This window comes from Ochotona curzoniae, unplaced genomic scaffold (assembly GCF_017591425.1).
Source record: "Ochotona curzoniae isolate NIBS_2020 unplaced genomic scaffold, NIBS_Ocur_1.0 scaffold_3208, whole genome shotgun sequence".
NCBI lineage: Eukaryota > Metazoa > Chordata > Mammalia > Lagomorpha > Ochotonidae > Ochotona > Ochotona curzoniae.
The window spans coordinates 56,190,657-56,201,877 of record NW_024467106.1 but is presented as its reverse complement, the minus strand read 5'-3'; the positions used below and the strand labels follow the sequence as shown (position 1 = coordinate 56,201,877).

The 11,221-nt window shown below is 51.6% G+C and overlaps 1 protein-coding gene across 2 annotated transcripts; it reads left to right on the top strand.

The window, feature by feature from the left end:
- Positions 1-337: 337 nt before the first annotated feature.
- On the top strand, positions 338-8,670 carry IDNK (IDNK gluconokinase). Of its 2 annotated transcripts, XM_040963508.1 has the most exons (5): positions 338-414; positions 1,705-1,735; positions 2,071-2,157; positions 5,973-6,016; positions 7,403-8,670. In XM_040963508.1, the coding sequence occupies exons 1-5, from the start codon at positions 365-367 to the stop codon at positions 7,752-7,754; spliced, it is 564 nt and encodes a 187-aa protein (XP_040819442.1). In that variant the 5' UTR covers positions 338-364; the 3' UTR covers positions 7,755-8,670. The 2 variants fall into 2 exon arrangements, with proteins under 2 accessions (XP_040819442.1, XP_040819444.1); XM_040963510.1 differs by lacking the exon at positions 5,973-6,016 and having other exon boundaries at positions 7,403-7,602.
- The last annotated feature ends 2,551 nt before the right edge of the window (positions 8,671-11,221 follow it).

The window sequence follows — 11,221 nt, the reverse complement described above, 5'->3', positions numbered from 1 at the left end:
TGAGGGGCACCCTCAGCCAGCAGGGAAGCTGGGTTAAACCTGAACTCCTCTCCCTACATGTGAGGGTAGCTAGGAATGTACAAGCAGGGCAGAGAAGACTCAAGGAAACAGAACTGAGCAATGAGCAACGGGGCCGCTGCATTTCAGATCACGCACCTGCACCTATCATGGAATGATAGCAAGGCGTTGAGGGTTTGGGAAGGTGGTTAAGCAGCCTCTTAAGGGAAGGCGAGGGGCGGGGCGCCGACAGGTGGGCGCGGAGCAGGCCGGCCCGGGGCGGCCCTTTGCCCGCCTGGGTGGCACCGCCCTCTGGGCGCTGAGAAGCGGGGACCGGAAAGCGACAGCCAGGAGCGTGATTCGGACCATGGCGACCCCCGGCGCGCTGCTGGTGATGGGTGTGAGCGGCTCAGGGAAGTAGGTCCAGACCGGTGCGGGCACGGGGGCGCCCGGGAGGAGGGGGCGTGCGCGGCGGAGCAAACGCTGCGCAAATCCAGGCCGCAGCCCTGCGGCAATGCGCCCGGGCGCCTGGCCTAGGACCCCATCCGCGACCCGGGCTCCGCTCCATAAGCGGGTGATCCTAATGCGGAAAAGCCTTGGCAACGCAAGAGGGGCGGAAGGTGGGAGCACGTAGACGATTGTGGCGCCAGCGTCGCCACCTGGAGCGCCTCCCGACTGGAAGGCCTGCGGGGCGCAGCCGCGCCCTAACCCGCACGACCCTTAGTCGGGCAGAGGTCCTGAGCAGAGTTTGGCTTGAATGGCAGGAGCCTATGTTGACGGGGAGGGGTCTCCTGAGGGCCTGGGAAGGAAGAAAAGGAAAGCACTCCGGCGCGACCGGGGTTCCTCTGGCTCCGTGGAGCCTGGGTCACGTGGGAGCCCGGGACCCAGTTGGTGGAGCCACCACCTGCTACTTTCCTGGGTTTGCAGAGACACCAAGCATGAGCTGAAACTGAACTCCCCGACTCTTAACGTGGGGCGTGGGCGTCTTACCCACCAGGCTAAATACTCTTGCAGAATCTCCTCGGTGAGGAAATGACATATGTGATGACGTAGATAGGTTTGGCTTTCCAAAGTTATTGTGGCTGCACACACACACATAGTCAAAGATAGGGAGTTTCTAACTGAAATTAGAAGGAGACAAAACCTCACCGTGTAACACTTGTAGGATTGGAGAGTGTGCACTTTCTGCCGTGAGATAGCGAAGTCCTAGGTGGTGGCTGTGCCTCCAAGGTTAGGGAGCCCAATGAGTTAACACGGGTGAGTTCTTTGTATTACAAAGCTTTTGTTAAATACCTGTAGGCACCCAGTGAGTTTTAATTGCCCTGCATAGCATTTGGGGAAATACTTGCCTTGGCCTAAATGGCTTAAAGGGAACACCAGTCTCAAAACAGAACGATTATTTGGAACAGTGTGAAAGCCAGGCAATGCCAAACAACAGGTTTGAAAATACAAAGCAAGCATCCGAATAAACTGATTACTGAGGAAAAATACTTCAGGGAGTTCAGGAGATTGGGTTTGTGGCCCTTGGAAAAATAAATGATGGGCAGTGGCCCGTTAGGTCTCTGTGTTGCAGAAGACAAAGCCAGGCTCTGGCCCCCAGGGTCAAGGGTATGCCTGCTTTAGAGCCCACAGACAGCACTGTCTCCTGGGCTTCCCGGCACCGTGAGCGAGGCAGTACTAACTGGAACCTGCGTGTCTTCCCCACAGGTCGACCGTGGGCGCCCTGCTGGCAGCCGAGGTAACCCGTTCTGATGACCGCTCCCTCAGGGTTGAATGTCCCACTGCGCTCTGGCCACACTGCTTCCCTGCCTGCCCTCTGGCCTGTGCTGGTTTGTCCCGGCACCACCCCACCCCCACCCCAGCATGGCCTTGAAATGCACTAGAGAGCTAGTTCCTTGGCCATTGCAAATGAACGTGAATGAGAAAGGAAGCTGCGGGGGCAGGAGGAGGCAGGGAAGAGGCGCATGCAGGGCCTCCCAGGCCAGTGGTGCTGTTGCTTCTCCACCTGCCTGGTAATGACCTTGACCTGTAGTAGCTGTCATGTTCCGCCACATTCTCCTTTCCTTCTTCAAGCTGGGGTGGAAATTCTATGACGCAGATGACTACCACCCAGAGGCAAATCGTCAGAAGATGGGAAAGGGGATACCGCTGAATGACCAGGTGAGCTTTACCTGCCTGCTGGGGCAGCGCCTCCTGCCCCTAGGCCTGCCATGGCACCATGCCTTGGGTTCTAAAGGGCAGAGGGCAGTCCCCAGGAGGGAGCGGCTTATGGAAGCTTGTCCTCTCCTCCCAGTCCCGTTGGCCTCCTGCCGGAAGCCACAGTGACCTCTGCAAACTCCCATCTGACCATTGCAGCCAACTCGGGAGCCCCTGGGCCCCTGCAGCGCCTCCTGCTGCTCCTCTCCTCCCCACTGGGCCTGCGTATCCACCTTTCACACTTTTGCCTCCAATGTGAGTGTGCTGCTTTCTCCCTCCCTCCCTCCAGAAAGCCTTACTCAAGCTGCTGACCCAGGCTCCATGCCACCTCCTCCGGGAAGCCCTCCCTGACTGGCTTCGTGTATATGTCACATGTACACCTGTTTTCCTTTCTCAGCTGCAGCCTGACAGCTGATGGTGTAAGGATTTCATTAGTATTTGTCTCAGCAGTTAGACTTTACCCCTCAAAAGAGCAGGGACTTTGGCTAACTGTTGCATCACCAGTACATACATCAGAGAATACCTGTGACAGTGTCTGTGAGTGAATGTATTGTCTGATCCACGGGGCCATCAGGCCACCTCCCAGGGTACGTGTCTTAGGCAAAGACAGGTGCGGGGGCAGGGGTGGGGGGAGGAAGAGGAGGGTGCTGCTCAGGGGGCGCTCTGCAGACCGAGGTCCTCCTGGGAAGTGGGAATGGTGGAAAGATCCGCGTCATACGGGGTGGTAGGAAGTAGGCACCAAAGTTCTCCGTAATTGTCCCAGGTGTTAATTGATAACAGGTGACTACTAACCCTTGGCCTTGGCCTGCCAGAAATTGCTGCCCATGCTATGAGCTTTGCTTTGGTTTTTATGTGTTCCGCTAGTTCAGCTGTGTTGGGGGAAAAAATCAAGTTAAAACTGCACGTCTTGGTGTCATTCAGGCTGTTTTCCAGTGGCTGAACTGCAGAGTTGTGATCTGAATTGTTTCCAATCAGCTGAAGGCAGCTAGGGCAGAGGAAGCACAGCAGGGAGGGGGCAGGGTCTGTGATCTCAGGAATTCCCTGTATCCCCTTGCCAAGCTCACATGCCAGTCCCTTCTTGGGCATGGAGATCTGTCACTACTCCACCATTCTTCGCTTTCTTTGCACCCTCCTGGGTGCCTGGCACTGTGCTGGGGTCTGGGGACAGCCATGGCCTGCTCTCCTAGAGCTTGCTTCTGGCTAGATGACAGCGGACAAGCAAGGACTTAATGCATCAGGGGGTGCTATGAAGTAGGGTGATGACATGGGGCGTAGGGTGGGGCTGGGGTACAGCGACCTTGGCGAGTGACCCAGGGGGCCTTGGGGTAGATGCTTGGGGACCCCCGCCTGGAGATCGGGGCCAGCATTTGGAGTTGTTAGCAGCGAGCATCCTGCCTCCCCAGGCTTTTTTGCCTGTTCCTGTTACTTTGATATTAATCATCTGCCAGGGCCAAGAGGGCTGTCTGACATCCGAGATCTCCAAAGACCAGAACAAAAAGCAGTCCATGTGTGACTTGGCTTCTGCTGCATCCTCCCCTCGCACAGACCTTGGGCTCGGCAAGGTTTTGGGGGCACGTGGGATCTTCACAGATCTGAACAGGGATGGGGGACGGAGGCATCAGTGTACTCAGGATGGGAACGAGCTGACACAAAGCTTGGATTTCTCTCCATATGTCAGAGGATTTGGAGTGCATGATGAGGTGGACAGGAAGCGGGGCAGGGGACAGGAGGACCAGCTTGTATCTGCTTGGACTTTCAGGCAGGTATGCCTGCTCTGTGGCCCTGGAGGGTCCCCACACACACGTCCCCGTGTTGAGGGCTGCTCTGTGGTCTGCTGAGGCCCTTCCCAGGTCTGAGCTCACAGCTGTGATTTCCCCATCTCACTAACATGGAACATTCGAGAGAAGCCTTCTACAGGTAGTTGATAGCCGGTTGTAAAGTCACTGATGGAGTTTTAGGAAAAATTGAGTTTGACTCCTAGCTTTGTTCCTATTAAATATGTGAGCATGGGTGAGCTGCTTCATCTTTTGAGTTCACTTTTCACTTACACAATGAGGACATTAGGCTAAATGATTTCTAAGTTGCCAGCTAGTTAGTCCTAGAGTTCTATATTTCTACACAATTATTTCATCATGCTGCTGTTGGGGAGCATGTCGAGCTTTCAAGTCCATTGCTGTTAGCTTCAGAAAAGATTATTTGACCTGCAATATGTCCAAATCCACTTTTATAAAAATAATCATTTTATAACAGTTTTATAAGTAGTAACTGTATAATTAGAACTTATTTTTTTCTACTTTTGCTTTATCTGCCAGCCTCTCTCTGTTTTTCTGGATTATAAGTGTAGTCTCCCTGCACTGCCAATCTGGAAAGTGCTGAAGCATTTCTTCACAGACCATAACCGTATGGTATAGTAGGCTAGGCTTCCACCTTTGGTGCCAACATCCCATGTCAGTTTGAGTTCTGGCTACTCCACTTCTGATCCAGCCCTCTGCTAATGTGCCGAAGAAAGCAACAGAGGTTGCTCAAGTCATTGGGCCTCAGCACCCATGTGGGAGACCCTGAAGAGCCTCCTGGCTTCAGACCGGCCCACGCCCAGCAACTGCAGCTATTTGGGGAGTAGACCAGCAGATGGAAGCTCTGTCTCTCCTTCCCTCTCTGTAACTCTTTTTCAAAAAGTGGATAGATCTTAAAAATGTACAAATATCACCATCATGAGGCTATGCATCCAAGGTGTGTATGAAGCATAGTTGGGGTTTTGTATTGAAACCTGGTCCCTACCTGCCATGCCAGCTGTCACCTCTGTAGCAGCCACGCAGGTGACTGCTGCTGCAGCTCTCCTTTGCCCCTGTGCACCTGCAGAGAGTCTAGGGTCCCAGGCCCAGCTTCAACCCAGGCTTCCCCCAGCTCTGGCATGGGACTTGATAGATTCGCCTTGAGTAACAGAAGTCAGGCGAACCCTCACTTCTGTTGGCTGGTTGCATGCACAGGATGTCAGGAGGGATGCAGATGAGGAAGTGTGAGCAGCAGACCCTCCCCAGCATCCCACCGCCATTTGGTACCAACTTCCCTGAACTTTCTTAAGTGCCTCATATTGCATATCAGCTCTTGCAAAGACCAAGAGTGGCTGAATTATGCTACTCATTTCATGAAACTAGCATGACCATGGTTGTTTTCCCCTTTCCAGCCACCTGAGGCCCTGCCACAGCCTACCCATTGGGTTCTCTGGACACGTGACACAATCACAAGTTGGGTGGGAACCCCAATAGCCCATCCCATCAGCATCCCCCACCCTGCCCCATGTAGGTATGGGCAGGACCTCTCTCATGTGACAAGGGTCTGTGGACATGTTTCTACAGCCTGCCTTGGTACAGGGGGTTATGAGCCAGGAATCATTAAAAACCAAAAATACCTGTCATGGTACCATACAACAGGGTTTGGAGAGGGGGTCAGGAAACTGCTCTAAGGGTCTAGGAGAACACCCCCTGCACTGGAGATCAGAGGTGTTTAAGGAAGGTAGGCAATGCAAGAAAAGCTTTGGGAGCCAGCAAGAGTCAGGGAAAATATAAAGTTGGGGAGAGTGAGATAAGTCGAGATGGCTATGAAAGGAGTCATTGAGACCCAAATGAACACATATCCACAATTAACTGCCCAACAAGAGGGCCCACATGGCTCAAACCACTACCGTCTGCCTGGCCCTTAACATTTGTGGACATGACACTGCCACATCCACGCACAAACTGCCCCTGGAAAAAGTCACTTGGTCTCTGCTTTAATTTCAGGACAGGATCCCGTGGCTGTGCACTTTGCATGACATTTTACTAAGGTAAGAGCTCTCTCGGCTGAAGCCAGGGAATAAGGGAAACCCATCAGAACGTGCAGGAAGGAAATGACATCCTTCAAACCACAACTGACTGGCAATCAGGGACTTCAGAGACAGAGTGCGCTTCTGCCAGTGACCTCCAGCAGCCACGGACAGCACGGAGCTCGCTCAGGCTCTGTCCATGAATTCTGGCAGGAACTCTCCACCTGCCATTGGGACTCCACAGCAGCTTCTTGCTTTTTAAAGTGGAAATGGCTACAGCTCCTGCTCATAGATCAGTAGGCAGAGTGCTAACACTTAGAACCATGCCTTATATACAATAAATGCTAAATATGGGCGAACATGCCATCCCTGTTACAGACGGGCTCAGCCATCACCTTCCCTCTCCTGAAGCTGTGCCACCCAGGAGGACCTGGTGTCCTTTTTAAGTCAACAAATACCTGGCCACCAGGATTACAGTTCCGCATTATCCAGTTTTATTGCCTGCTCTGAGCAAACACTTCTCCCCCTGTGGTGGGCCTGACCTCCCTGGAAATCTCAGTTAAGACATGGGAAGAATAAACAAAGATCAGAAAATGGGTTATAAATCTTGCTTTCTAAAATGAAGTCCTTTTTTCCTTAAAGATGTATTTACTTTAATGGCTCCAGAGTCCCTGTCTTCCACACTTTAGCCCCAGGATGGGGTTTCTGGCTTGGTGAGGCCCAGCCTTGCTTGTTGGGGCCATGTGGGGAGAGACTCAGTAGATGGAAGAGCTCTCTCTTCCCAGCAATCTTTCTGTAACTTGTTTTTTTTTTTTAAAAAGATTTTATTATTTGTTTATTGCAAAGTCAGATATACAGAATCGAGGAGGAGACAGGAAGATCTTCCGTCCACTGATTCACTCCCCAAGTGGCCGTAATAGCCAGAGCTGAGCTGATCCAAAGCTAGGAGCCAGGAGCTTCTTCCAGGTCTCCCATGTGGGTGCAGGGTCCCAAGGCTTTGGGCCGTCCTCGACTGCTTTTCCAGGCCACAAGCAGGGAGCTGGATGGGAAGCAGGGTTGCTGGAACACAAACCAGTGCCCATATGGGATGCCGGTACATGCAAGGCGAGGACTTTAGCCCCACGAATTCGGTGGGACAGACAAGGTCCTGAGGCTCAGAGTTCTATGCCTGTGCCCCAATGTGGTCAGCTCACTAGGGAAGGGGGTTCCATCTGTGCCCTGACTGCCTGATGCCTACCCACCACTTCCTAACGCCTTCCGCTGGTCAAGAGGTAGGACTGGAGTCCTCCACCTAGAACTGAAAGGGGTCATTTTAATGCTTGCTTTGACAGCACATATAGTAAAATGGAAATAACACGGGCCATTCTGAATAGCTTCATTCACTGGCTCTTCTCTGTTTTTCTATAGAGATGTAGCCTCCGGACAGCACGTGGTTCTAGCCTGTTCAGCCCTGAAGAAAATGTACAGAGACATCTTAAGAAGAGGAAAGGATGGCCTCCCTTGCACGAGTGAGGAGCTGGGGAAGGAGGAGAAGCAGGCAGGGGTGCAGCTTTTGGTGGTGCACCTGAGTGGGTCATTTGAGGTCATCTCTGGGCGCCTGCTCAGAAGGAAGGGCCACTTTATGCCCCCCGAGTTACTGCAGTCCCAGTTTGACACCCTCGAGCCCCCGTGTGCTCCAGAAAACTTCATCGAGATCAGCGTGGACAAGAGTCTCCCTGAGATCACAGCAACAGTCCTGGAAACTCTGAAAGGACCATGAAACCACTCCAGGCCCGGACCAGACGACAGCCGGCACCCACATCTGGCCCAGTCTCGTGTCGTCACCCTGTTCATACTGCACTCTCGGTTCTTCCTGGGAGGAACATTCCAAATGGTGTCCGGAAACCCTGCGGTGGGGTGTTGTCAGGGATTGGGGATCCACGTGACACAGGAGCAGAAAGAAAGGAATCAGGATTAACTTGAAGTTGAAAGTTAACAAACTCAGTCGTGTGATCAGAGGAAGCTTTGTAATCAGTATCCTCACTGGGTTCCAACCCGGGTGCCTTAATCTGCAGGAATAAAGGCAACTCGGCTGGAGCCTGGACACTGGCTCTACGGCGAGAAAGTGAAAAATTCGCCACTCATCAGCATGACCTCTCACAGCATGCCTTCTCATCCTCCGTCCTTGACCTGCGGTCCGCAGCAGTGGCTTGTAAGAGAAGATCCCAGTGGCAAGTAACCGAGAACAAACTTGAACTCGGCCATGAATACAAACATGCTTGCCAGCAGCAACAACAATTTTCTTGCCTTTTGGCTAAAATTATGTCAGCTCAGGGATGGACATTTGGCATAGCTATTGATTCACCTTTTTGGGCACCCACACCACATCATGCAGTGCCTGGTTCGAGTCCCAGTCACTCTGCTTCTGCCCCAGCAGGGACGGCTCGAGTTCATGAGTTTCTGGCACTCATGTAGGAGGCCCAGGTGCAGTCCCTGGCTCCTGGCTGTGGCAGTCACTGCGGGAATAATCCAGTGATTGAGAAATCTCTGCCTATCTATCAAATAAATAAGTAAATTTTTAAAATGAGGAAGGGGTGGGACTCACAGACACCATGGTAAGTTAATTTAAAAGATGTCTGATACCAAAAAATGAAAAACTATACATATGAGAGGTCTTCAAAAAGGTCAAGGAAAATGCATTTCTATTTAATTTTTGTTCATATAAAGAGAACCTGTTTCAAAGGCACAATTCCCAGCTAACCATGCCTCTCTCTCTTTGCCAAACCTTCTCTTTTCCTTTTTAATTCCTGTAAAAACAAGTCCATCCACTCCTTAATTACATGCTTGCTGAACCACTAACCACAAGATTCGACAAGTGGAGTTCAAACATGAGCTAAAAGCAACCAGATCATGAGCTGTCCATCCTGTTCCTGTACAGTCCTTGAGATTCCACATTAAGCTCTACATATCACAGAAAACACAATATTTATCCTTAGCACTGGCTTATTTGGTTAAGCATAATGTTTCCAGTTGCATTCACTGGTAGCAAAAGATAAGCTTTCATTCTCTGGAAAATTCACATACGATTAACAAATTGCAATGGATTTCAATATTTTTGCACCGAAGTAAACATTTTCTAATTCCATTTGCCCAAAAATGTTGTAAGGTGTCCTATTTGTATAATTTAAAGGTAAAAAAATGAACTGCTGTGGCATAGTGGGTCAAGCCACTATGTGTAGCACTAGCACTACACAGGGACAGTTGGAGTACTGGCTGCTCCATTTCCAATCCAGCTCCCTTCCAATGTGCCTGGGAAAACAACAAAGGATGACCCAGCTCCTTCGGCTCCTGAACCCACGTGGGAGACTCAGAAGAAGCTCCTGGCTCCTAGCTTTGGATTGGCCCAGCTCTGGCTATTATGGCCATTCGGGGCGAGCAGTAGCAGCCAGAAGATCCTCTTCTCTCACTTGGTGCCTTTCAAATAAATAACGTACAAATCTTTTTTAAAACGTGAGTTGCTACTTAAAAGGTAGGGCTTTGACATTAATATCTCAGGATAATGAAAAAGGTCGTTTTGGAAGAACAAAGATGGGAAATGATTCTTTCAAAGGAAATGCTACACCTTTTCAAGTGGGCAAGTGGTACAGGCAGTTCAGTTGCGGAGTTGCCCAGTCCGGAATGTCTGCCTCCGCAGTCAGCAGAGCTGGAGCCACGCCTCAGACCAGCACCATGGGGGGGTTGCTGGGGGGCGGGGGTCTGCTGGGAATACACAAGCATGTGACTTCAGGTGACTTCGGACTGAAGGCACAGCGCAGGCGTGCGATGCAGGTGCTGGACGAGCCCTCCCCACCCCTTACATTGCCCTGCCGTGTTAGGAAGACCGTGTTTTGTGCAAGTGTCTTCATTCCTCCTAGCCCTGGCTGCTTGGCCTTTCCCTGGATTCACTGATGTGGCCATGGGGGCCCAGGGCCTTGGGCCTCCTGTCTGTCACAGTGTCAGGGAAAACAAATGGAGGAAGGCAGTGGTTCTCAAGACAATCACCTGAGGACTTTAGACATATGTCTTCTCAGTGTGCTAAGCCGGCACTGGCAGCGAGGGAGTCAAGTCTCAGCGAACGAAGTGAGCATCTGGCACTGCAGTTAAGATGCCCCTTGGGATGCCCACTTCCCATATGAGGGGCACCTGACTCTGCTCATATGCGCACTGGGAGGCAGCGATGGTGTTGGTCCTTGAGACCCACAGGGGAGACACACTGGGTTCCTCGCGCCCAGCCACAGCTTGGCCCAGGTCTGGCTATTGGAGGAATTAGTGAAGTAAACCACTGGGTGAAAGAGCTCTGATTCCTTGCTCTTTCAAGAAAACAGATAAATATTAAGGCATAAATAAAGCCCATAGCCAACCCAGCAGAGCAGGCAGGTCGGTGCAGGATGGCGGGGCAAAGCAGATCCTGTTTGGATGCCTAGTTTGTGATGAGCCCCTCTGAGCCCCTTCCAGAGCAGTTAGACTTCTTAAGAATACTGGAGTACAGGGCTAGGCTGGATCGAGTCTGGCAAAGACTCACTGCACAGCTCACCAAAAGCCACAGATGACAGGCAGTCACCTGCAGGCTAACAAGGTGGCCAGCCAGGGACCCTTACCAAGTAAGAGTGGCTGATTTACTTAGTAGAGTTCATAGGTGGAAAAGATTCAAAAAAGGTTTGCGAGTTCCTTTTCTGAATAAGAACATTGGCTTACATGGCCCAGCACAGCAGAGCAAAGGGGAAGCTGGATCTGCCCATCCAGTCCTTCCAGAAGGAAAAAAGACTTAAAACAAACAAACAAAAGGTTGACATTTTTATTGGAAAGGCAAATATGCAGAGAGAGGGAGGAGGAGGAGGAGAGACAGAGAGGAAGCTCTTTTGTCTGCTGATTCACTCTCCAAGTAGCTGCAATGGCCAGAGCTGCACCAATCAGAAGCCAGGAACCTGGAGCATCTTCTGGGTTTCCCACACGAGTGCATGGTGCCAAGGCTTTGGGCCGTCCTAGACTGCTTTCCCAGGCCATGAGCAGGGAGCTGGATGGGAAGTGGAGCCACCAGGACACGAGCCAGCACCCATTTGGGAGCCTGCTGTGGCAAAGGCAAGGATCCCACTCAGCCGGTTACCGTGCTGGGCCCAAAAAAGACTTAATGGCTTAATAAAGAATCATTTGAACAAAGCCTGGCTGAAGCCAGGAGAAAGTGGATGAATACATACAGAAGAGAGGAAA